This window comes from Neurospora tetraspora, assembly GCF_033439725.1.
Source record: "Neurospora tetraspora strain CBS 560.94 chromosome Unknown B0H65scaffold_2, whole genome shotgun sequence".
In the NCBI taxonomy this organism is placed as follows: domain Eukaryota; kingdom Fungi; phylum Ascomycota; class Sordariomycetes; order Sordariales; family Sordariaceae; genus Neurospora; species Neurospora tetraspora.
Genome location: NW_026944384.1, coordinates 5562824 through 5588307, shown reverse-complemented (window position 1 = coordinate 5588307; position 25484 = coordinate 5562824). Strand labels below are relative to the sequence as shown.

The window sequence follows — 25484 nt, the reverse complement described above, 5'->3', positions numbered from 1 at the left end:
AACAAGTAGGGGGATATAGAAAAGAGAGAGAAAACCACACAGAATCAGAACCCGGCAACTCCTATCTTCCCATCCAGCCCTCCCTCCCAAAGATCCAGCAAAGAAGCGGAGGTAGAAACAACAGCCGTCAACCACACGTCAGCGTCCCCATGGTAGAGAAACAGCAACAACACTCGTTCAGCCCTTTTCAGGGTTGATATCCCTCCTGTCACCCTCCAGCAGCACCAAACCTAAACTTGCAAACCAAAAGGTATCACTTCCTGTTCCACCTCAACTCTTCCCAAACCATATTTTTGCACGTTCTCAGTGAAGAAATAAAAATCGACCAGGTGTCGCAACCGCCTTGTGTCGCCCCAGCTCGTTGGGTTTCGCCCATGTTTTCCTCCCAATTCAGATCGGGCTTACGGGAAAACTCCTCACACCACCACTCAAATCTCCGCTTCCGGTCCTCCGCAGCGCCTGCGCCATGGTCTCGATCGCGATCTCGCCGTTGACAACCGGGCTAGGGTGCAAAAGACTTGTTGGGCTGCCAAGGGGTTTCCTGCCTGGTGATCCAGGAATAGCGCCAACATCAAATCCCTTCACCGATCCAGACTTGCTCGTTGGGGGGCTTGTGTTGTGACCGCCAGAAGAGGAGACTGGAGAGCGAACTGGGCTCGGTGAGCGGTTAACACCAGTGGGAGTGAGGCTGGTCAAACCAGCAAAGTGCATGCTATCGCGCGAGCCCGCAACCTGTTGCTGCTCGGCCTGCACGACATCGGCAAACGAGATGAAGCTCAGACGGCGGATATCCGTGTTATCAAAGCTACCGTAGTTGGAAGCTGTCTCGTTTCCGGGTATTGTCCCCCGGCCAGCAGCGAAGGCGGCCAGCTCGTCTGCCCAGCTTGCCTCGAGGGAGAGAGGGACAGGATTGGGGGCAGCTCCGGTCACCGTCACGGCGGCAGGCTGGTGGGAGGTATGTGTGATGATCTCGACGCTATCGGGGTCAAGGCGCTTGTCGGTGATAGCCTGCGAAGAGGCGTCAAGCACGGGCGGGATGTAGTTCTCAGTCTGGATGTGAGACGGGATGGCGGGCGAATTTGGGACCATGGAAGCGCTTTCTTGTACGTCGCGCTCGAAGATTTGGCTACCAGCTGGCGATGAAAGGCGTGGAGACGAGGTAAAGCCACGACCGGGCGATTGTGGTGTAATGTAGACGTCGGACTGAACAGGCGAGGCACCGGTTGACCTCTTAACCCAAGAGGCAGCCTTTCCTTGGCTGCCGGTGGATGGGGCAGGCGATTTTGAAGCGGACGATGCGTCTTCCTTCTTCTTCCCGAAGCCGAAAAGGCTGCGCTTCTTGGCCTTCTTCTCCTCCGAGGCTCCTCCCTCTCCTCCGGCCGCCGCTCGTGGGGTCGCGTTTCCAGAGCCTGAATCGGACTCGAACGGGCCCGCTAACCTTGGGATACTCTGGCCGCCCTGGGGCAGCGATGTGCTGGCGAGACTCATAATGATGATGTTGGTATCGTGATAGTACTGATTCGTGCTCGGTTATCTTGGACTCTGGGGGATAGGCAGATGCGCAAAAAGTCGTATTTGAAGTGCCGAGCGCGGATGGTGTTTGGTGTTTGGGACGAAGATGGAGGACAAAGAAGATCAAGTTTCAAGCTTCAGCCAAAGCTTCTCAAGGTCGGTATGGGTGGGGAGTCTAGAATCAACACTGGGATCTGGTCAGCGCGAGCTATTTTGGGAACACAAGGAATCAGAGCGCGGAGCAGACACGTTGGTGATCTAAGATGGAGCTGGTTTTGAAATTCCCCCAATTTCGGCTGGCGGCGACAGTGGGGGTGGAAATGGCTTTTGTTGTCGCGACAACAGCGAACAGGGCACAAGCTTTTCCATCTTGGCCCAGGATGGATGGTTACCGCAATCCATGACTCCCATCTTACCATGACTGCGACTGCGATTGCGACTGCGATTGCGACTGTGACGTGGACGGGGAAGAGTGAGGAAAGATGCGCCCTTACCAAGTTGTCCAACCTTGACACTTTTTGGTTGTTAATTTAGATTGAGTCTCTGCGATGATGACGAGAGGTGTGAAGAGAGCAGAAGAGAGAAAAAAAAAACCTTTCCCAGGTGACCTTTGGTGTAATGGTAAGGAAGGAAGACAAGGTTTGCGCACGCCCAGGTTTGGTGGGAGAGAAGGATCGCGGGATGAGGACGAAGAGGAGGAAGAGGGAGCGACCGAAGGGTGATGTTTGTGTTGGTGTGCGTGCACCTGGCAGTGTGTGATGTGATGCCCCGATGCAGAAGTCGAAGCAGGTCCTCTTCTTCTCTGGACCTGGATAGTGGATGCTTCAGGTCATCCTTGGCGGGCTGTGATGGGGCCGTTGCCGACAAAGTGCTGGGTGTACCCTGGATCTGCCCGCTCCTGCAGTCTGAAATGTTTCGGGCGCAAATGCGATCTTGACCAAGCCGCAGATTCCGCTTTGGGAGTTAGTGTTTGTTAGAGCTCTTGACCTTTTCTGCTCTTTACGCGTCGAGGATTGTTGAAAGTGTTTGCAGATGTGGACGTGTTGTACCGGAGTCCGGGAGTATAGGCAGATTGTGGAAAGAGCTTGGAACGGAACGAAAGAAAAAAGGGGTTTCTCCCTGTTTGTCTTCGACCCGTTTGTCGAGCCCAACATGTCTTTAACGAGCCGTGATAACTAAATAAATCAAGATCAACGGACGGATGACGACGGTCCAACCGACCCACTCCCACTCTAACTCTTGTAAGTTACCGTAAGCTGGACTGCCGTGGCAGCTTGAGAACCATGCAAATAGTGTAAAGCTGTGTTTCGGTCGAAAGATCACCAATGACAAAACATGGAATAGTCCTTAGAGGTATCACCATCACGATATCAAGTACTGTCTAGGTTGGTCTGAATCACAGTTGATGACACGCCAAAGGCCTTGTTTCTAACCTTCTGGCTATTTCCAGGTCTAGCTTTCATGCTCACTAGCCGCCAAGCTCCGGAAATTCCGCAACGTAGACTCATAAGAAGAACAAGGAACAGGCCGACAAGAGAAGGCACTTGACGGTTGTTGAGCCATTGACTCTACAACATGTGTATCTCATGATACCAGAGGTGTGCTATATACCAAGGCTTTTCTCCTTGCGGCAATAAGACCAAAGTGATTGGAAGGCGTCGTTAACCCCTTTTGGCCGCAGTTGTGGCAGACCTCAAACTCAGCCCTGGGAAGCATTGGACCAAGGGAGGGGATTTTTGGACAAGAGAGTGTCGGCCGGATGCGGGAGGTGATATGAGTCTGGTGATACGGAGTCGTACCTGATGTCGAAAGGATCCGGATAGTGCTTGATTGGGCCAACCAGAAAACCACCGTGTCGCATAAAGCCAATGCAATCAAAATATTTCCCTTTTGTTGCCGCGACCTGATACTCTACCGAGACGGACTGACTGTCCAGGCACATGGTCGCAGTCGGTCGCAGTGATGGGATTTGCGCCTCTTGCAGCGTCAACGGTATCAACAACACTTCTATCAGCTTCCATCCCGTCACCATGGTGGTCATCACATTGACCCCATCAAAGCCCCTCCAAGTTACAACTTTTGAAATAGGGTCTCGCCTCACTCAAAAGCTGTCGGACCAAGTTCCGGCGTCGTCTTGCTGAATTAGGACATCGGCTCAGCCCACTTGTCGATCACAAGAAGGGCACCTGATGCCGTGGGGTGTTGGATGTGCCTGGCATTTCGACCCTGAAATTGAGTGAGAATCAGGTGGGGAACGCTATCTACGTCACACGGCGTCCGACAATGAAACTTTTAACAACTTTTCACCTGTCGCTTGTGTACAATGCCATGCCATGCATCCATCATCCCGAGACCTCTCTGAGCTTCCGGCATTCAGAATTCTAGACTCGGACCCGACAATTCCAGCATCGGTTGCTCAAGGTATACAGACCGTTGGATCTGTGGTTGCTTCCAGGACCACGACACAGCCTGGCGAGGAATCTGGGGAAGCAAATGCGGGGTTGCCAAAGGAACCGAACTCGCTTGTGGTTTCCAGGCTCTTTTCTTTCTCACGGAGTCACGGTGAGTCAGGTGAGTGGCTCTTCAAAGGGAAGCAATACGTATTTCAGCTTCACACCTCGGTGCTGATGTTGCTGATATTTTTGGACCGTCTTTGCGAACTCGGGTGACGAAAATGTGAAGAGCTTCGTTAGCTCACCTCAAACCCCCTGCATCACCGTCACACGTTTCCAATTTGCCTCAAAGGTGTCCGATACGCTCCGACGAAGACCAAATGGGCCGACCGAACAACAGCGTGATCGTGTCTTGTGTACAGCAGTATAATTATTGTTTCACACGCTTCTCTCCTGTTCATGCGGTACCCGTAGTCTCCGACCACTCATGGAAAGTCTGGACAGAGTAACGACTAACGAGTAGTATCCGAGACACGTGGAAGGTCGCCGGGCTGAAGTGAACCAAAGGATTGTATGAACGGCCCGATTTTACGGGCCGGGGCTGGTCATCAAACCACATGGGATGAACCGAATAGACCCACTATAGCCGGCCGTCAAGGTCCGCCGAAAATCGGGGATTGGAGCGGAGAAGTGGAGCAGACAAACCGGGGCTCCCGTCGGATGGCCCAAGCGTTGTTTGCTTTCGGCCACGGCCTACCTGGACCGTGCACGCAGCACGTGACTTTGATAAGCGGTTCCCGAGAAAAAGTTCATGTCCAATGTGGGATGGCGAGCGCGCGGAGCTCGTCGAGAGACACAGACGCTGAACGTGAACGAGGCCGATCGAGGTGGACGGGTGAACAATTGGACGACCAGATCCCCCCATTGCAGCTTGCGACGGAAACTTGATCCTGAAAATAACAGAGAGACCTCATAATCTTCTTGTTGAACTTGTTAATCTGTCGCCTCTTTTTTTTCCGCAATCCGGCCTGCAACCCGAAACCTCGTCCCCTCCTTTGACAATTCCACCCACCTCGGCTCTCCGACCAATCCCGTCGTCCCCGTCTGTACAACTTCTTCACTGAAGCCAACACGACGACGGTCCGAGTGTATAAACAAAGCAACAGAGACAACCAGCAAAAAATGGAGGCTTCTCTTTCCCTGTTCCGGCCCGCGGCCACCTGCTGCCGCCGCGTTGCGCTCTCCTCCTCCACCACCCAAAAGGCCGCTGCTGCCCACCCCGCCGTCGCCGCCGGCATTTCCGTCCGCTACCAGTCGACCGCGAACCGGACAAAACGCATGCTCAACATCCCTCCGCACGAGTCCTTCCTCAACGTACCCGTCGAAGGCGACCGCATCATCTTCAACCCTCCTTCGTCCGAGGCCTCGGTCTACCACACGCCCTTCAAGTTCCTCCCGCGCTCCGACCCGCGCCGCCGCGCAAACATATACAAGCTTTTCAAGCCGCAAGCCCCTACGCCAGTAGAGGAGGCTACCGATGCCAACGCTGCTGAGCACGGCGAGCAGCTACCGCCCGTCCTCTACAACCCCACAAAGTCGTACAACGTCACGGCCGAGCAGGTCGAGGAGATCCGCCAGCTGCGCGCCAAGGACCCCAAGAAGTACAGCGTCACCTACCTCAGCAACAAGTACAACTGCACAAAGGTGTTCATCATGATGTGCACCCAGGCCCCTCGCGAGCACCAGGAGCAGCACAAGCTCGCGCGCGCCAGGATCGCCGAGAGCTGGGGCCCCCGGAGAGCGGCTGCCAAGCTGGATGCCAGGAGGAGAAAGGAGATGCTGCATCGTGGCGAGATATAGATGCAGATGGGCTGCTGGTACTGGGATTGTTGGGGAAAGCGTTGAAGGAGATGGGGGAGGAGGAAGAAGAGTATTGTTTAGAGCGGTGGGGGAGGAGGGTGCGGATGAGAGAGAGAAAGGAGAAAGGGAAGTGGTCTGGTCTGGTCTTCTGGTCTGGTTCGGCTTATTGGTTGCTTTGCTTCCTGCGCGCGCGGCATATATACTACTTTTTGGTCACCCGTTCTTTTGGTCTAGCTGGCGGGCGGGTTGGGGGAAAGCCTGCTCATCTTGCCATTTCTGAGGACAGCGCCAAAGTGGCAGGGGGATTGCCTAGCTCAGCTCATCTCATCTCAGCCCATCGTTATGCGCGGAGGGCGAGTGAGTGAGTGAGCGGGTTGTCGATATGCGCGCAAAGGGCGGGTGGTAGACATACCAACCAACCAGCAACTCAACCCCCCAGTCCAGTCGACGACCGACCGACCGACCGACCGGCCAGCCAGCCAGCCAGTTCCTTTGATCAGCTCCCTAACTAAGCCCGCCAGCGATGCCATGAGAGGAGCCAGGAAGGAGATTGTTGCCATACCCACTTTGTATTACTAGTCACAGCACAGCGCATAAAAGGGGAGACAGACAGACAGAGACGCATTTTGGTCACGACTATTTGCAACGCCTTGTACGATCAGGAATAGGTACCTATGGGTGGGGCCGGGGAAACGGAAAATGGATCGGAAGAGGGATACGGCTACGGCTGCCCCGTCGCAGTTGCGCGAAGGAAAGGGGGGGTTGGTTGGTGAGTGGTATGCCTTACTTAAACAGGCAGCAACACTTCTGTACATATGTCCATGTCATTCTCATGTCTTTCAGTGTTCAAATACCACTCGCGCGTGCATTCACAACACTTCTGTGCTTCTGTGTAAGACATCAACCACATCTAACTAGGTATTCACCAAGAGTTCATGGCCTCGGCCTTCTATTGTTGAACTAGGTTAAAGAGAGGTGAAGAGATAGGTGAAGAGAGACACCAAGACAGAGACGAAAAGAGAGACGAAGAGAGAGACGAAGAGAAAGTTGAAGAGAAAGTTGAAGAGAAAGTTGAAGAGAGAATTGAAGAAAGAATTGAAGAGAGAATTGAAGAGAGAGTTGAATAGAGAGAAGAAGAGAGAGGAATTGAAGAGAGAGTTGGATAGAGAGAAGAAAAGAGAGCTGGGAGAGTAGCGGAGTCAAAGTAAGCCATCGGACTAAAAAGAGTTGCTTGCTTCCGCTGAACCCCTACATTACTATGATGACGGTCAAGGTGTTGCTAGGTGAACAGTCTCAGCTATATTGTACCTCTATATGGTTAAAAGCAAGTAACGTTATCCAAACCCTATCAACCTCCATAAAAGCTACAATTTCGATTTCCCTTCCTCTAACGTACTCCTACGAACCATCACGCCCCTTTTAATGAAAAGCAAAACCTCAGCAAGCGACGATTACGACTGCCATCCAAGACATTATGACGCCTATACCCTTATTACCCTCTTTTCTTATCTTTCCTCAAGCGCCTTACTCCTAGCCTCCTGTCTGGCGAATTCATAGTCCAGCTTTCCGGGAATCACCCTCCAACACCAGCCACACCAACTCCTCACTTTGGCCTGCATCTCCCGGCCAAGGATATCGCCTCGATCCCGCTCGTCCGGCCATTCAGGGACACAGGCCCCGACCTTGACCATCCGGACAAGCTTCTTCTTGACCACACCGCCAATGCCCTCGATCTCGTGCCTTTCATAGCCAGGCTTCAGCATAGGACTAGGGGTCCTGCGTTCGAGGCCGGGCCCGGCCAAGGCAGAGCCAAGACCGCCCGTCTGAGATGACGAGGAAGCGTTGCTACCGTTCACACTTCCGTTACTACTAGTGGTGCTGGCAGTATCGGTGCCCCAAAAGGCGATGGAAATGTTGGAACCATTCGAGACAGTGGTGGTAGAGGGAGACGGAGTGTATTCATAGGTGCCGTCGGCTTCTTGAGCATCTTCGGCATCACAGTCGGTCTCCTGTTCCCGCTTCCGGGCAGCGCAGCAGTCACTCCCGCGGCCGCAAATAACGCCGCGATCGCCTTCGCCGATGCCAGTGCCGAGACCGCCGAGGACATCGGTGTACTGGTTACGCCATCTCCAGATGCTGGTGATAGATGACATGTCAGAACTGAATGTGAAGTGGGTGGAGGCACATCAGCTTACCTTTTGTAATCGTAATCATCATTCCGTATTGATTTACCGCATGGCTGGCAAAGCCAGACTCCATCTGTGTCACATTTGCAGATGGCTCTTTGCACATCGTCCGACTCGACGGAGAACTCGGGGCCAAGGAGTGGCTTTATGAGATTCCCTATGGGCGTCTTTGCGCATGTTACGCATAGCCGGCGGTGTCGGTCGCGGAGCACAATCGGTGCCGGAGGTTTAATGGCACAATTCTAACCAAGTATTCGGACAGGTCAGCTCTCTGCCTCCACAGAACCATGGTGACATGATGCTCTTACCCGACAGACGACAGTACCGCAACGGCGACACCCTCCAACCAGATCGCGGGCGCATTGACCGACCTTGCAGGGTTTATTAGGGATTCCCATCTCTTGCATGTAAAACCAGTTGACGGTACGAGCGCGATAGCGCAGCACCGCGTCGGGATCGATAGGGAGATGTTCGTTGGAGCAATGCAAGGTCGAAACAAGGAGCATCTTGCGATACTGCAACAGGCCTGCCCTGATCTGGCGGCAGGTTCGCGATAGGTTATCGAGCGTGTTCAAGTCAATGGAGGCAGCCAGAGACATGACGATACTGGTGATGGTAAGATGCGGTCAGTAATTCACCCCTCCCGTTCGCGTGAAGAGAAGGAGAGGGGAGAATCCGAAGACATGTCAAACATGGGGATACGCCTACGGATAGCATCCCAAAGCCAGTGTCATGGAGTTCTGGTTCGGATTCTCTCTGACAACGGGCTCGTGAGCCTCCTCGCGATGTTTCTCTGTGTGCAAGCTGCCCTCGCCCTCCATCTTGGTCCGGCCGATGTCGGTGACGATCCCCGTTCCGGTACAATTCCTAGCCGGCAGGTTGAAGCCATGATGAAAGGGCTGAACCTGGCCAGGATCGACATCTTCGTCTTCAAGATCTACAAAGACGGCCATGTTCAAGGGATCGAGTGTCGTCGGTGTTGATTGTTATCGGTGATAACGATGAATCGGATCTACACGACAGGATGAAACAAAGGCAAAGGGTGACCGGAAAGAACAAAACTGGATGGATCAGGGAGAAGCAATGATAAAACAAGAATTATCGAAACATTGAAGAAGCCAAGTCGGCCATCGCAAATTACACAAGAAGAGGAAGAGATGTTGTTTTTGATGCCAGCTTGACGTCTTGATGGATCATATAAGGAATGGAAGAGGCCCGCTTTCCTTGTGCTCCCCGATCTTGCAAGCCGCCGTCCAATCAACGCGTGTTCCAGGCTGCCAGTTGTAGTGATCCATCCTCATTTCCTGACTAGCGGTAATTACCATAATTACCCATAATTATGTGAAATAATGGCTCATTTTTTCCATTTTTACAGGTCATGTGACTGAAACCCCATAATTTTCAGTTTTTAGCTATCAGACTAGCTATACAAAATTGTAATTTTTGTACAAATTGTATAAATCAATTTATCCATAGATAAATACTAGCGCTAGATTTTACTATTATTCTACCATTTCTAAGCCTTCTAAAACAAAGTATAAATACTATATTTAGTAACTATCTCCCTTAATCTATATACCCTCCTTTTTACCTATTTAGCTTACTCTTTCTCCCATCTATTATTTTAATCCTCCTATTACATATATTCATATAACTACTCCTCGATTTACAATAATAAATTATCCCTATCCATAGTAAAAAGGCTAATAAAAGATTACTAGAGGTTTCTAAGCTTCCTACCGTTTCTGTAAATAAACGTAGCTATATTTATTTTATCAGCGGCGAGATAGTTACGCCTTAAATTCTCCAGAAAGTTTATAGTAGAAAAGGCTCGCTCGTACGGTATACTATTAGCTAGCGTATTGAATACCCTTATGGTAAAGGAGGTAATAATAGAGTCTTCGTCTTATAATATACTCTAGAAAAATATAGGATTAATACCCCTAAAGTCCTAAATACGCTAATTTAATATATATATCCTATAGCGAATCCTCTACTATAAAAAGTCCTGGATTAACCGTTCCTCTATAACGTTATATAAAGTACGAGCATATAGCCTAATAAAGTCTAAGACCGAAGTAGTAAGGTTAGCGATAGGGGGACGAATAGCGGCTACTATATTTTGTATAGTATTTTAGTATAAGAGGAAACCTAGCCAATTAAAAAGAATTAATTACTTTTACCCTCAAAATATAGAGAAACGTTCGAATTTATATTGATCGTTTTAATAGAAGGAGATACGATCAGCCTCCTATACAATCTATATAGTATTCCAACGCAATATAATATAATTAATAATAGCCCTATTTGCCTCTAATATTAATTGAACTTTATAGAGAGGTTTTATAAACCTTTTAAGAGTTTTGAAACTATCTTAAAATTGGGCATTATTAATAATATCGAATATTGCTCCTATTCGAACCGGTTCGTTTTATTATAGTACTACTAGGAGTATATGGAGTATGGTAGGGAGGAGACCGCTTTATTAAGGTTAAGGAGGGGCGGCGGTGGTAAGGAGATGGGGGGGGTCTTAATACTAGCTATTATCTATACGGGCTTGCCGTATAAACGCTTTAAGTGTAGGCTTTATATATTATACTAATTATAGAAATTTATATTATAAACCCTATCTAATAATTATACTAATTTAATTAATTAATAGTATAAATAAAATAATAAAATAATTACCCTAATTTACCTTGCCAGGATAGAGGCGAGCTTACTACAATATACTATTATTAACCCTCTAAAGCGAGCCAATTATAATTTAGAAGTACGAAAGAAGTTTACTACTAAGGAGATTTAATAATTTAATATTCGAAAAGGTAGTAAAGTAAATAATTTTTTCATTAATAATTGAAGCGAATAAGAATCGTATAGTATTAGAAATACTTAACTAAAACGCTTAGTCGTAAGTACGTATATTGTACGTCGGGCGGTAGTATATATATTGGTAACGAAATTATTAATTTTAATTATAATATTAGTTATGCTATTATATACTTTTATAACGAAGTTAGCGAAGTTTATAATAATATATTTGGTAGCGTTCGTATAACGGTTTAATTAGAAGAAAGTACTTCCGTTGTTTAATATTGTGAAAGAAATATTAAGAACTCATTTACTAACGTAATCGTCTAACTCATTATAGAATATACTAATATACTTAGCCCTATCGATATACCTTTCTTTAATTTCTACCCTTATCTCATTATAAATAAGGGGTAACTATTCATTTATAATGGAATTCGCGTTGGGTGGGATGTACGAAGGGTTAAAAATATATAGAAATACTCTTATAGGAAAGGATTCGAAAATATTAAATAGTTTGCCATCGAGGAGGATCTATTCAACTACGTACTAATCAACCTTCTTTACTTAGGCAGTCGTTAAGGACGTAGCGTAGTTGTAAATATCCTTACAGTATTTAGTTTATTAACGAATATAGTAATACTAGTATTACTAGTATTTAGTATCGAAATATTAGCGAAGGCGGGTAACGTTTAGCGCAAACCGCCGCTTATAATAGTTGTACGTCGCGACCTAGGCGGCGCGCCCTACTTCCTTAAAGAGGGCAAACTCCCTAAGGGTAGCCTCGGTTCGTCCAATTTGTATAGCGGGCATAGTATTGAAGGGTAAAGAATTACTATGTTGAAGCTAGTAATAAGAGGAATCTAGGAAGCTCGTCAATATACTAAAGGGTGTCCAGCGAGCCTAGCAAGCCCAGTCAATGCCTAGTATGTGCCCCATATTTTGGGGTGCACGGACGGTGGCACGGACCATTGAATTAGCAGTAATTATGGAAAATTATAATTATACGAATAATGGATAAATTTCAGTATGGATCGATCCCTAGCCAGTTGTAGTCCATTGACAGCACGATGACTACACACTGTAACCACTGAAACCGCTAAAAACAGGCGAGACAGGCCACTACAAACCGGGCTGTCCTGCAGGGCATATTGTTAGAGATCAGTTCGTCTACGCTTCTGGAAGGTGGGGCAGCCAGGTCTTTCTTTCTCGCTACCACACATCTTGAAGACCAAAGTGCCCTCGTGCCTTCCCATCCTTCGCCGAGTTGAAGGAAATGAGCATGTGACCTTTTGAATTTTCTTCCTCTTGCACCAAATTTTGGTTACCAATTGGTGATCCCCTCTTTTCATCAGAACATTACACCGGACACGGAACTTGAGAACCAACTATCTCCTTTGCGACAACCTCGCTCAACCTTGAGCATGACGCGCAATTCTTAACGCCTCTTCCTTCGAGAACACCTGAACTGAACACAGTCGGCGCCGCAACATGCTCGAGTCCGCGGCCCAACGTTGAATCCTGTCCGGATCATTGAACATACAACCATCCACGGACCAAGACATTCGGTGTCGCCAGCGTTACACTGCCCCTTGATGTTCGGAACCGACTAGTGCTGAGGCTCAACGCCGATCGGTCAATCAGTCCGGAGTCCCGGAAGCCGAAAGGAGAACAGCCATGACGATGACTACGGCGTCGGCACGTCAAGCTCCCTTTCCTCTTGAGAAAACGGTCAACAACACAACCTCCCAGCCCGACTGTGCGATATGTCGTCCAACTTCCAAGTGCCGACTCGGACAATAGTGTGCCACTGTGGCGCCGTATCGCCGTATCTCATGTGCGAACACAGCGCAAGGTCAAGAGCTAGCGCCGGCATCCAAAGCGCCTCATGTTGGCGAGATGCTGTGCTGTGTTCGACCACGTATCTGCCCAGCGGTAGCCTTTTGGGGCCATGCGCGTGGCGTTGAGACTTGATCAGCCACCAGTTTCTAGGCACTCTGTCCCTTGGAGCATTGCCTGGTTCAAGGTGTGAGGTTGGGGATTGAAGGAAATCTTCGTCAGGTCCATGGATCAGTCGAGCGACCCTTGGCCGTATAAGACAGCTTCGATTTTACCCTTCCGTCCCGCGAGACTGGTCTCAAAAATAGAAACTAGCTCTTGAGACCACAGTGATCAGCCTCATCACGCCCACTACGACCTATCATTCCCGCACATCTCCTTCCGATATCAAAATGCGTTGGATTGGTCAGGATGCATTTAATCTACACAAGGCAGTCAGGCTTACCCGCCCAGGCGGCTAGACCGCCTCTCGGTTTTGGACCCCTTACCCAAGCAACGATAAGGCATGAGAAGACCCAGGGGCTGTCTGACACCGTCGTCCTCCTCGCATCAAGATCTCTCGAATGAAGATGTTCACTCCTCGCTTGCCGCTCGTGGGGGTCTTCACAAGAAAGCGCTGCGTGGCCAGATGCGTTGGTCAATCTTGCGCCTGCGTCACTCTTCATTCACGGTCAGCCGCAGGTACCAAGAACGCCATTTTGCGGCCTGATACGGTCAGCTTATCATGAGGCATCAGTAAACAAGGTTCGGAACGATAATATTCAATTTTGCTGGAGATAGAATGGCTGGCCGACGTCTAATGTCAGCAGAAACGGTACAAGTTTACGGGGCGCGCCGTTTTCTCCCACCGTTACTCTCAACACCAAAAGTAACACTGCCTGCATCGCAACTGCATGGCGCTACGCTTCTCGTGGAGAAGTAATGGATATTGGCGCCAGCTGGAACGAGAAGATCAGTGCCCAGACTCGCCAGACCGCAGCGAGCTGAAGACCCTTCATGCGTGTTACGGTGTCATTCGAGCCTTCGCTATTGATTCTTATCGAAAAAGAAAAAAGACCCCCTCCAGACAACATCAGCCAGTCGAGACTCTGCCCCTCACCTCATCCTTCACGGCTTCCGAAGTCTTGCTTCATGGCGTGCGCCGCTTCTCTATCGTATGCCTCATCACATCAAGAGCCAATTTGTCTTCCCGATGATCTACACGTAGGCATATCAGCCCTCGAGATTTAGAAATTGAGGGCGTCTTGGGCGTCCAAGGCACCTCAAAGATGTTCAGATGCCAAGCTCGTATTTATTGCCATGGCCATGGTTTCACGGCGCGAACGGACCGTGCAAGCGCAACCACCTGGCACGTTTGGAGAAACCCCCGGCCACGGCGACTGGCCCTTGAGTTACAAGGGTTGTGGGATCTAAACCTTAAATGGATGATCTACCGTGGGTGTAGTCTCTATGAACTGAATGGACGGGAGTACCCGAATCAAATCATTCGGTCGACGGTGACCCTTCCCGACCGGAAAAGCGGCACAAGCAACAAGCTTTCATTATCACAGCTGACACTGTTATCTCTGTGGGTGTTGGTTCCTTACTTTGATCATGTATCTGCAACAGTTTACACGGCTGTACGCCGACCAGTCCGAGGCTGGAGATAACGGCCCTTCACATCTTTCATTGAACGACATGTTAGGACTTCACCGGCCTCTTCATCAGCTGTGGCATGTCGTCTTGAAGGACTCAAGATTGACGGCGGCAACATAGCATTGACCAATGTACCGTACAGAGCCCAGGCGGCCGCTACTGCTGTGCGAGTTATTCCGGCTTCTTTACATACCAGATGGTCAGCTGTCACTAGGCCAAATCCATCAATTCTAGGCCGAACAGGTTCTGTAAGTTACACGACATACGAGGTGTTGACAATCTGCTCTCCGCTCATTGGCCTTTTGTTCACTTGCAGAATACTGAACCGTCGAATCAGAGTGCAAAGACGGAACAAACCTAGAAGGTCTCCTAGACATTCGGGATGCGAAAACGGTACACCTTGAGGTCCAACAATCAGGCTTGTATGTGAGACCGATGGTAGACGTCTCAGTAAGTCGTACTACCATTTTTTCACCGTTATCATGCCTCTCAGCTGCCCGTTTTGGTATATGGACGAATGGTGTGAGACGAAACGGCTGAGTGGGTCGAACAGGGTGACATGTCACTCTTCACGACCTCAGCTGTATCCCTACATGAGGTCTGGTCGTGTAGGACGCAGCCTTGCAGATCTCTTATCACTCAGTGGCAGGGGGAAACGCAGAAATAAGAAATGAGATGAAAGTGACGGTTGAGGAATGCTGTGGCGGTCGAGATCGAGGAGTGCGGGCCAAGCACCACCAGCTGCTTGGTAAAACAGGGCGGCGGCATGTGAAGCGGCGATGGAGATTGTCAGGGCTTTATCAGTCAAATGTTCCTATCATTTGCTCAAAGGAATTTCTCAGCTTGTTCGTCTTGCGTCTTGGAGTCTCCCACTTTCACGACCAAGCTTGTTGCGAATGTTCACTTGGCGTCATACATATCCACTCTTTCACCACTAAACACAGCCGAGTGTTTACCTCACAAAGATCTGAATAATCTTTTTGCCCCTCGGCAAAATAGAGACAGCAGAAGAGCAGACTTTGGGCATCTGGGTTGGCCTTTCGGGAACGTCGCCAGGCTCAATCGTTTCCTTCTAGCTATTGATCGGATGAAATAGAGACGACAATGAAGGCCTTCCGATCATACTTCACACCCTCCCCGGCGGCGGCCGAGCGGGACGATAGACGGGCGACTCGTAAGAGTAACGAAGACGACAAGTTGCCCGAGCAGCAACGCGAGAAACTTTCTGGGCAGGGCTCAACAGGGCCATCATCAAGTCCTGCAACATACGATGGCAGTGCTATTACACCTCGCTCGGTCACCCCGTCTCCAATGCCTGGGAGTACACTCACGGTACCAGGTACGGCTCATTATGGCCCACTGAAACAGAATGGACAGTCGACGCCTTCTACTGACGGTTCGACCAAGCGATTTACGACTGGTTCCTATTCTTTCCGTCATTCTCAAATCTTTCCGGTTGGAGACGCCCGAAATGACGATGCGGATGCGATGACCGAGATCAGAACCGACATGATGGTCAACTCGCTATTCGAGCAGATGTGTCGAAAACAGTACAGTACAGGCGCGGATCCATACGAAGGCGTCGTGTTGAAGAAGTCCCGGGGTAACTTCACCTGCTGCCCACCGCAAATGGCGGCTATCCCCGATTCGCTCTACGCCATGATCACACAGATGAATGTACGATGTGCCATGACAATCAACACACACGTCGTCCGCACAATCCTGAACGGCATCGGCAAGAGGAGTGATATCAACTTTGTACCGCTGCCGGACGGATTGCGTGTGCAGATCCTCCGCACAATGTCGGATTTGCCCAAGGGTCAACTCCATCAGTTTGCTGCCTTCATCGAGGATGCCAAAATCCTGGTTGTGTGGGCCGATGAGCCTGAGAAAATTCTCGCTTGGGCTGAAGACCTCGAGAAGAAGCTCATCGAGTCCATCTGGGGCAGCAACAACGACGCAGATGATGACGATGCTGACGAGAAAGGAAATGCAACAACAAATATTGAAGAAGTTGACGGAAATTCGTTGGAGCAGGCGAAGGAGCACCGCCCGGTGAGACTGGAAAGTGCTTGCATCGTGGCTATAACCATGGCGTTGTGCGTTGCTTGTCTCGGTCTCGGATGGAGAGCGCTTGCGTACGAAGCATCAATGGACGGAAGCTATATCCGATTTGCCTTGTTGGCGGTCACGCCTGTTCAGTTCTTCGTGAGCTTGGTACGTATTTCCAAGCAGTTATCGTGTCATGCACACCTTTCCACCCTTCTATCGATACAACCATCAAACTAGATGCTAATAATAGCTATCACAGTTCTTCTTCCAATCCCTCGCTGGCAATCTGTTCCAGATCTTCGGTCCCATCAGCTCTGTTGAGAATAACAGCAAATACTACAGCGGGAAGCCGCCCCAAAGGCTTGACCGTCACCAACACACGCTGCCCCATGTCACCTTCCAGATGCCCGTGTACAAAGAAGGTCTCGCGGCTGTCATCAAGCCCACGGTAGTTTCTGTGAAACAAGCCATCAGCACCTACGAGATGCAAGGCGGTACCGCCAACATCTTTGTCAACGACGACGGTATGCAGCTCATCAGCGAGGAAGAAGCCCAAGCACGCCGTGATTTCTACGACGAACACAACATCGGCTGGGTGGCACGCCCGGGACACAACCCCAAGCCGAATCTTGAGGCTGGCGAAACATTGTTCCTTCGTCGTGGCAAGTTCAAGAAGGCCAGCAACATGAACTACGCCCTCCACACTAGCAACCGCATCGAGGAAAAGCTGAGCAAAATCAATCGTATCGGTAACTGGACAAACGAGTACGAAACAGCCGCCTATCAACAGTGCTTGAACGAGGTACTCCGCGAGGACGAAGGCCGAACTTGGGCTGAAGGCAATATCCGTGTTGGCGACTACATTCTGCTGATTGACTCGGATACTCGTGTTCCGTCTGACTGTCTGTTGGACGCTGTTAGCGAGATGGAGCAGAGCCCTGAAGTGGCTATCCTTCAGTTCGCCTCTGGGGTCATGAACGTTTCCGATTCGTTCTTCGAGAAAGGGTAAGTCAAATCCTCCACCTCCCTCGTTCCGTCGAGAAATAATGGCTGACCAAATTTTTTTTTTTTTTTTTTTTGCAGTGTCACCTGGTTCACCAACCTGATCTACACAGCCATTACCTACGCCGTCGCCTGCGGTGACGTCTGCCCCTTCGTCGGCCACAACGCCGTGCTCCGTTGGCAAGCCCTCCAAGACGCCGCCAGCTACGAGGAAGATGGCTACGAGAAATACTGGTCCGAATCACACGTGTCGGAAGACTTTGATATGGCTCTGCGTCTCCAATGCGCTGGCTACTCCCTCCGCTACGCCGCCTACACCGGCGAAGGCTTCAAAGAAGGCGTCAGCTTGACTGTTTACGACGAGCTCGCCCGCTGGGAGAAGTACGCCTACGGGTGTAACGAACTGTTGTTCCACCCCTTCCGATTCTGGGTCATCCGCGGTCCCTTCACCCCACTGTTCCGCAAGTTCCTCGGCTCCAGCATCGCTCTGCCCAAGAAGTTGACCATCTGCGCCTACATCGGGACGTACTATGCTATCGGAGCGGCGTGGCTCCTGTCGCTGCTAAACTACTTCCTGACCGGCTGGTTCGAAGGTTTCTACGACAAGTACTACCTCGATTCGTTTGCCATTTACTGCGCCATCATCGTGGTCTTCACCGCGCTGGGCAACTGTGCGCTCGCCATCCTTCGGTACCGCACGAATAAGCAGGGCCTCTTTACCGGCTGTAAGTTTTCGGCACTATCCTCCCCCTTTTCCATCTCCTTCATTCCCTTCCTCATTTGAAACCCCGCCCACTAACCAACCCTTCTTTACCCCTGCCTAAACAGTCATCGATAACCTAAAATGGATCCCCATGTTCACCATCTTCCTCGGCGGCCTCTCCATCCACATCGCGCAAGCCATTTTGTGTCATTTCTTCGAGATCGACATGGTGTGGGGCGCCACGGCCAAGGAAGTCGAGGAAGTGCACTTTGGGCAGGAAATCATTCGCATCTTGAAGAGGTTCAAGTTCACTTTCTTGTACTGCTTCTTGATGACGGGCTTGATTGTGGCCGGGTGGTTCTTCTTCCCCCACCCGTGGAAGATCCAGAAGTTGTATAGCGTGTATCCGTTGGCTAGCATGGCGGTTACGCATTTTGCGCTGCCGGTGTTGTTGAACCCGGCGTTGATGATGTTTACTTGGTAAGTGGTAGGCGGGTGAGGTGAGGCGATGTGGTGGGGTGGCCTACGTGTGTTGGTGGGAAGGGAAGGTGGGGGAGAGGGAGAAGGGGGGGAAGGTGCGACTGGGTCGGTGACGGAAGGAGATGTTGGAGAGAAGGTTGTTTCGTCCGAATTGATGGAGTATTCACGGCAGGGTTTTCAGGGACTGCAGTGGGATCAAAGCCGACGGAGGTTTGCCGTGCAGCGGGCAGCACGAAGGCATTGCACCGGTCGCCGGGCCATGGAGTCCCCCTTGCCAAGCCGGCGGTCACTGGAGGTTTTTAATCCGGAAGCAAGGCGCACTCGAAGAGAAAAAAGTCTTGTGGCAGTATACGGAAGTACGTACATGTAGTAGATCGTGTGTTTTTCCTTTCCTTTGCGTTGCGGTGTTCTAGTTGGTGGCTTTCTCCTAGTACTATCTAACCTATGTAATGGTCAAGGCATAGCTTGGAGACTTGTGGAATGTACTGTAGGCTCATGAAGGCAACAATGGATGGATGACATGGGTCTCGGGGTTTCTCATGTATACTCTACTTACCTAGAGGAGATGACGGTTACCTTGCCTTTTTGTTTGCCGATCCTCTCGAGGAACATACGTGTCAATCATAGTTGGTTTAGTAATTGTCCTTTGGCTTTCGTAGAAAAAACACACAACATAATTTGATACCAAATGGTTCTTGGGGGGATGCGGAAGTCAGCAGGTATTACGTTCATGCACCCGAAATTCGCTTGGAAAAAGAAGTCCATCTTTGATGCCCGGCCGCTTCATCACCCGTCCCCAGCGAGAGAGTCTCAATTGAAGACACTCATCCCCAAACTGATGCATGAACTAATGGGAAAGAACACAATTCATCAAGGTATTCCCTCTCTATATATGTTAGAAGGGGTAGTAGAGCGATGAAATCTGCCATAGTCAAGCAACAGGCTCACTAACAGAGATACATTCATCCAGATGCGGTGCTTGGCTCCTTCCTTCTTCGATGAACTTGAACGGCCTAAAAGGCATGGGGGATTTACGCTCCGTCGTGATGGAAGTAGTACCTAGTACCTAGCCTAGGTATGCTTGGTCGTCGATCATGAAAGGAAGGAGTGTTTGAGCAGCGGTGTCCTCAGGAGGGAATCGGATCAACTGAATGGGAAGTGATTGCCCTGCAGTGGCAGAAACTACAACTCACCAACCGAAGTCCAGTGTCACCGTAAGACTTGTACCTTCACTTCAGCTTCAGCTTCCACAAACTAAACTAACCTGCTCTCAAGTTCAAGGAGGAGCAACTTGAATTCATTGTTAACATGGCACACTGCATCGCGTAAGCCCAATGTCCAGATCAACTCGGTAGTCGTTCTTCAAGTTCTTGTCTAAAGCTGTCCTGGTCGGTGAAGTATCCAAGTCTGTCTATCAGATACTACTGCAGAGTAGAATACTGTACCGAAATCATGATGAGGCCTAGACTTAGAAGCCCGGCCCGAAATCTGGAACGCTCAAGCTTCGTTGGAGGTCCGTCCGATAAAATAAGTCCTTGAGAGAACTGAAACATCACATGCAAGAACTGAGTAACCCACGACACACTGGAGTCAACGAACCAAATGAGAGCCCTCGTCTATCCCCACCCATCTCGTGCCGTGCCGTGCCGTCCCATCTCATCCTCCCATGTTCCCGGCCCCACTGTTGTCGTCTTGCCGATTCAACGCCAAGACATTACCTAATTACCTCTAAGGTAGTCAGGGGCAAAAGACTGAATATAAACAAGTAATACTGGCGACCAATGAGCGAAGGCAACTTGAAGGTGTGGACACTCGGCCGGGAGAGGGTCTGGACGGTGACTTTTACGTTTTCGTTGTTGACGAGTCTTAGGTTGGTGGTAGATTGTATACCTCTGAATCAACGATGAGAACAGCATAGGTAAATAAATGCGTGTTGCAGGATCTGTCGAGTCAAACGCTCAAAGACTCAAATGCTCAAAGGCAGTTGCTACCTATTCAGATCAAAGGCGGGATGCTGGGTGCAACAGTTGATATATAATCAGCTAACTTAAGTCAGACTATGTCTTTGGTCTGTATACTAGTAATCTGAGCAGGGTTGGGTGTACATAATAAACGCCAATTCGTTTCAGCTTGCAGTGTCACGCACGTGGATCTAGCGGTCGAGACACGCAAATAATCTGACGTTGTTGATAAATAACTAAAGATGACGAAGAAAGAGGAAGCTAGGTAGTCTACATTGGAAGGAAGGGATAACAAACAGCCTTATATGCAGTGACAGATGGGATGGAAGACCAAAAGGTCCATGTGACTGGCAACCTTCTGGCACATGTCTGGCCATGCCATGACATTCCCCCCCCCCCCCCCCCCCCCCCCCTTTGAAGAAGACTCAGCCCCAGAGTCGAAAAGAAGTAAGAAAGATAAGACGAAACATTGTTTTGGGGGTTAATGTGAATAAGATGAAAAGCAACGCAATCTAGAAGCCAAAACCAGAACATGTAAACAAAGACAGGCCCGACAATCTGGATGGGCAAGGAAAAGAACATGTGCATCATTCCATCTCAACATCTAGTGCGGCTCCCATAAGCTATGCGCTCAAGCTTGCGCTCAAAATCCGGTTCCGAATCCGTGGTATGGTCGTATCCGAACTCGTGACCAGATGAATCTCCATCCTCTTCATTATCGGATCCTCATTATCATCATCAGATGAAAGACCGGCAATGGTTGTAGGCTGTGCTCGTGACGATGAAGGATCCGAGTACTTGGACTTGGAACGGGACGGTCCGGCTTGATGGAACTTCAATGCTGAGACGGAAGCTTCCTCTTTCTTCTTCATCCTTAGTTATTTATCAACAATGTCAGATTATTTGCGTGTCTCGCGATATGCTCTTGAAGAAGACGCTGTCTTATCCAAGATCCCCGCGTCATATCATATCACGCCGTAACCACCATGAAAGCGCCCAGTCACTGATACATGTATCCTCCATCCTGGGTTGCTGTCGTTTTCGACTTCCTCCTCGGCTGTCATAACTGTCGATTGGAGAGGGCTTTTACACGTTCGGCGGCGGTCCCTGATCCCAATGCTTCTTCTTCTCCGCCTCCAGTCGACGTATTTCCAATACACGTTCGTTTCTGGCTCTATCTTCGTTGCCTTTTCCGACGTCCACTTCCGTTTTCACTTGGGCCGTCGTAGCGATCGGGCGGAGCGTGAGGGGGTTTGCACCTGTTCGGGTTCAGCGGCGATCCTTGAGGCGGAGCGTACGCATCCTCTCGAGGTCGTTTCCGACTTCCACTTCCACTTGCACGTCCACATCCGTATTTGGCACCACATCCACATCTACATCCACTTGAACCGCCGTAGCCATCGGCCGGAGAGGGAGGGGGGTTGTACCCGTTCGGCGGTGGGCCCGGAGGCGAAGCGTACGCATACCCATAGCCATTTACATACTGCTGCGGTTGTTGGCCGTAGTTGCCAGCGTTCGCCATGGGGTTCATCTGATACGAGTTGGACCAAGGAGGAGGGTTGGACCAAGGAGGAGGGTGGATGTTGCTGTGGTTGCTGTTGCTGTGGTTGTTGTTGCAGCCACCCGGATGCTGGCTACTTCGACTTCCACTTCCTCCACTTGCCGGTGAAAGAAACCTCATTAGCATCTCCATTTCCCAGATCATCCAATAGACACCACGTTCAGGAAACCACGCAAGCTTCTGGTTGGTGACCTCAGACATCAACCCTTCCCACCTCTTCCCATCCCACCCCATAGGCATCAAATAAACCTTTATGCTAGAGGTGCTAAGCCCGTTATCGATACTCCTCGCATCCGCAATTGCATCAATTGCCCACCGATTCCCCGTCACCACCAAACTCCAAAAATTCCACAACCCCCGGTTCTGAGCATGGGTGCGAAGATACTCGCACGCGGCCCCATCCTTTCCAACCCTCAACACCTCCGTCAGGAAGGGGATCCATCCCCGCTTACACCCCTCAATGCGAAGCATCAGCAACGCTTCTGTGGTGTCCATGTCCTTGTGGAAGGTGAACAAAGGGACCAAGATTTTGAGAAGGCCCATGATTAAGCGTTCTAAGAGGGACAGGTAGAGTTTCTTCATATGTTGAAATGATTGGGCACACAGGTTTTTGGCTGAGGCCTTGGCGTTGCCGTTTGAGTTATTCACGGCAGCACAAAGGCCCGACACCACAAGAGCCCGGATCTCATCGAACCGATGCTTGGCTCCTAGGACGAAGTCGTTGATCCAAAATATCACTTGCTCTAGGTCTTGAGCTTGTTGACCCTCGTTGGCGATGATGCCATGAAGTGCGACGTAGGAGATTTGGGCAAGCAAAGAGCCTTCGGTTCGTTCACACTGAGTGATCAGCTGGGCTACGGACTCGTTTATGACCCGGGCTGTGTTTATGGCGGGTGTGGCTCGTGGAGTGGGTGGTTGCGTGGGGTATTGGTGAATGGGGATGAACTTGGGTCGGTTTTCTGGGAGGACTACTGGTTGTTGGACGGAAACTGGAAGGAAGGCGGGGGGTAAGGTGCGCATCTGGGTCGCGGGGAATACCTTGGCCGCGGGCAGTAGCTCGGATTGGGGGTTCAGCCTGGCCGAGGGGGCCAGCTGGGCTGAGCGAAGGTTGTTGTGGTCAGGCATGTTGATTATGCCCGACGAAGACGTGAGTGGCTCTTAGACCGGTGTTGAAAGAATGCGAGTACAAATTGTATCTCTAATAAGGTTGTTCTGTTTCTCTTTTGGTTGGATCGTTGAAGGACTCCGCTGGTTCTTGGTAACGGATGTTGCGGTCTCATTATCCAATAATGTCGGGTATTCCTTGGCAAAAGGATTGAGAGGATGGCTTCGTGCGCTTCAAGCCAATGCTGATTATGTGCTGGAAGGAGAGTGTGTGGGATCTCGAATCGAATACAGGGGATGATTCAATTCATGGTGGTCGTGGTTCAATGCATGGCGATGAACGAAAGAACGAAAGTGCCGGTAGAGGTCTTCGAGCCAGTGATCTTATGGATAGTGTGAACAGATTCGGACATCTAATTCAGAGGTCGGGACATTATGAAACGGCAGGCCGCGAGTGTGCGGTTGGCTGAAGATTGAAGGTAGAAGTGACAGTTCATGTTCTAGTCGTCTGGGCTATGACCTAGAAGGAGGAGGAGGTGGATTCGTGGATGCTGATACTCGCGTCGATGATTTTGGTCAAGAGAGTATAGCTGTTACTGTCTTCGTGGTGGACTGAAGCTGCCTTTGTCGCTGAACTTGGCAACGTTGCCGACGATGTGTTGCACGCCCGTGCCGACCCCAGGATTTGCCTCCGCTGTGAGTTCCTAGTTGCGTAACCCCCAGAGGGCTGTGTCGTGATTATGGTGGTTGGTGTGTTCGGTGTGGTTGTGGTTCGTGTGGTTGTGGTTGATGTGATTGTGGTCTGGCTGTTGGAAAGTCTCCTTTTTAAGCCTGTTTCTCAGTCCTGTCGGTCCCCTCCTCTTTCCCGTCTGTTCCAAGCCCCAGAGCACATGCCAAAACCGAAACCCTCCTACATGCATGCTGCTCATGCAATGCCTTCTTGGGTGTAGAGCCCGGCTTCCAGGTTATCGGTATTGAGCATCGGCCCGTCAACCAGGCTCCCTCTGCCATGATTGTCACCTACAAGTGAATTAATCACGCTCCCTCGAAGTCCTCTCTCTGTGACGACGTTCCGATCCAGAGGTTGATGGTTGCGGTTAGGGCCAACGAGTGGACGTAGAAACTCGAGACATCCGGGATCCAGGTCTGCAGGCAGTTGAGAACATCCCAAACTGACCACATACCTTACCTATCGAGATCATATACGAGAAGTCAGTATTTTGCGCACCTGCTTCACAATCAGGACATTGGGAATTTTCTGAAGAATCGGAAAGTTTGTGGCAGTGACCTTGCCTTACATGCTGCAGGTACCAGACCGACATACCTTGCAGTCTGGTGTGTAGCGGAGTCATGAGGTAGCTTTGCAGGCCTGGATTCCATGTGCGCCGAGTTTTTGCAGCACTCAATCCCTCGCGCGCTGTCTCTGTCATCTGCAAGGAAACACATGGAAGAATCCGTCTGTTGGGAGGAGCGTGGCAAGCTTGCCCGAGTGTCTGGGCGGATGGGAGCAGGTGCGACGAAGGTGAAAGATGTGTTGCGTCGAACAAGAGAATGTTCCACTTAGCGTTAGTGGAGTTCTCGCGACACTTTCCATTGATATGTGAACCGAAAGTTCCAACACACGAGCACGCGAGCCCCAGCTTTCCAGCGACAGGACCTTCACTGAGACCATATAAGCTCTAGAGTCCAGACCTTCCAACACCTCCAGTAGCTTACGTGGGAGTGTGCTGGGGCAGAAAACGCGTGGTATTTTCGTAGGTTGCAGCTGGTCTCGGATTCAACTCCAGGCTTGGGCAGCCGAGCTTTTTGCTTTTTCTTCATATTTATTTTGCTTCCGCTTTCATTTCCTCTATTCTACTTTGAGCAACGTCGGTTGCGTTCGTCGTTTTGCTCTGGACGTTCATTCATTGAACTTTCTGGGAGTACTATTCGAGTCTGGTATGCTCAGCCTGTCGCGGAGACAAGACATGCGTGATACAGCTTTGTCGACATGGAAAAGCTGAATATTGTGGTGTGTGACAACGGGCTCATTGCTTGAGCGCCCTTCCCATTGCCAGAGGGTAGGTGTATTTGCACTCACTGGAGGTGTCGTAACGTTGGGGACTGCGTCTTTAGTAGTCTTTCATATGCACAAGTTGCTTTATTGATTTTCGATCTCTTTGCCGTCGCGTGGGTCTTCGTGTGCGGGACTCTCTGTGTAGACGAAAACAACAAGGCAAAGGGTGGGGCATATTTCTGGTTGGATGCTCACAGAAAGAGCATCTGGGAGAGAGGACGAGAAACCCCGCCAGGAATGAAAAGGGAACAGCAAGATCTATCAGGGTGGGCCACGACTTCCACATGACTGCCCCTGGGCATGACTTGCACTATGATGGCAGCCATGAT

At 50.3% G+C, this 25484-nt stretch overlaps 5 protein-coding genes across 5 annotated transcripts; 2 read left to right on the top strand and 3 right to left on the bottom strand.

Annotated features, from left to right (window-relative positions):
• Positions 1-390: 390 nt before the first annotated feature.
• On the bottom strand, positions 391-1488 carry B0H65DRAFT_440651 (uncharacterized protein; the record flags this gene model as incomplete). The annotated part of the gene is made up of 1 exon (XM_062825481.1): positions 391-1488. One exon carries the CDS (start codon positions 1486-1488, stop codon positions 391-393), a length of 1098 nt encoding a protein of 365 aa, XP_062685100.1.
• A 3482-nt stretch (positions 1489-4970) lies between these two features.
• On the top strand, positions 4971-6053 carry B0H65DRAFT_135570 (mitochondrial ribosomal protein subunit L20-domain-containing protein). Its single transcript, XM_062820861.1, has one exon. It carries the CDS (start codon positions 5088-5090, stop codon positions 5763-5765), a length of 678 nt encoding a protein of 225 aa, XP_062685099.1. The 5' UTR covers positions 4971-5087; the 3' UTR covers positions 5766-6053.
• A 991-nt stretch (positions 6054-7044) lies between these two features.
• Positions 7045-9168, bottom strand: B0H65DRAFT_459086 (uncharacterized protein). The gene is made up of 4 exons (XM_062826439.1): positions 8660-9168; positions 8260-8557; positions 7961-8193; positions 7045-7901 (listed from the first exon to the last, which is right to left on the bottom strand). The coding sequence occupies exons 1-4, from the start codon at positions 8902-8904 to the stop codon at positions 7271-7273; spliced, it is 1407 nt and encodes a 468-aa protein (XP_062685098.1). The 5' UTR covers positions 8905-9168; the 3' UTR covers positions 7045-7270.
• A 5957-nt stretch (positions 9169-15125) lies between these two features.
• Positions 15126-18731, top strand: B0H65DRAFT_135458 (glycosyl transferase family group 2-domain-containing protein). Its single transcript, XM_062820860.1, has 4 exons — positions 15126-16453; positions 16548-17293; positions 17372-18015; positions 18119-18731. Exons 1-4 carry the CDS (start codon positions 15341-15343, stop codon positions 18475-18477), a joined length of 2862 nt encoding a protein of 953 aa, XP_062685097.1. The 5' UTR covers positions 15126-15340; the 3' UTR covers positions 18478-18731.
• A 2877-nt stretch (positions 18732-21608) lies between these two features.
• On the bottom strand, positions 21609-23015 carry B0H65DRAFT_419543 (uncharacterized protein; the record flags this gene model as incomplete). Its single annotated transcript, XM_062824219.1, has 1 exon — positions 21609-23015. One exon carries the CDS (start codon positions 23013-23015, stop codon positions 21609-21611), a length of 1407 nt encoding a protein of 468 aa, XP_062685096.1.
• Between the last annotated feature and the right edge of the window lie 2469 nt (positions 23016-25484).

Coding starts and splice junctions, on each gene's coding strand:
- B0H65DRAFT_135570 (XM_062820861.1), top strand. CDS start 5,088: ATGGAGGCTTCTCTTTCCCTGTTCCGGCCCGCGGCCACCTGCTGCCGC.
- B0H65DRAFT_459086 (XM_062826439.1), bottom strand. CDS start 8,904: ATGGCCGTCTTTGTAGATCTTGAAGACGAAGATGTCGATCCTGGCCAG. Junction 8,558..8,659: donor CTGGCTTTGGGATGCTATCC/GTAGGCGTATCC, acceptor TACCATCACCAG/TATCGTCATGTCTCTGGCTG. Junction 8,194..8,259: donor GCGGTACTGTCGTCTGTCGG/GTAAGAGCATCA, acceptor ATACTTGGTTAG/AATTGTGCCATTAAACCTCC.
- B0H65DRAFT_135458 (XM_062820860.1), top strand. CDS start 15,341: ATGAAGGCCTTCCGATCATACTTCACACCCTCCCCGGCGGCGGCCGAG. Junction 17,294..17,371: donor GATTCGTTCTTCGAGAAAGG/GTAAGTCAAATC, acceptor TTTTTTTTGCAG/TGTCACCTGGTTCACCAACC. Junction 18,016..18,118: donor GCAGGGCCTCTTTACCGGCT/GTAAGTTTTCGG, acceptor CTGCCTAAACAG/TCATCGATAACCTAAAATGG.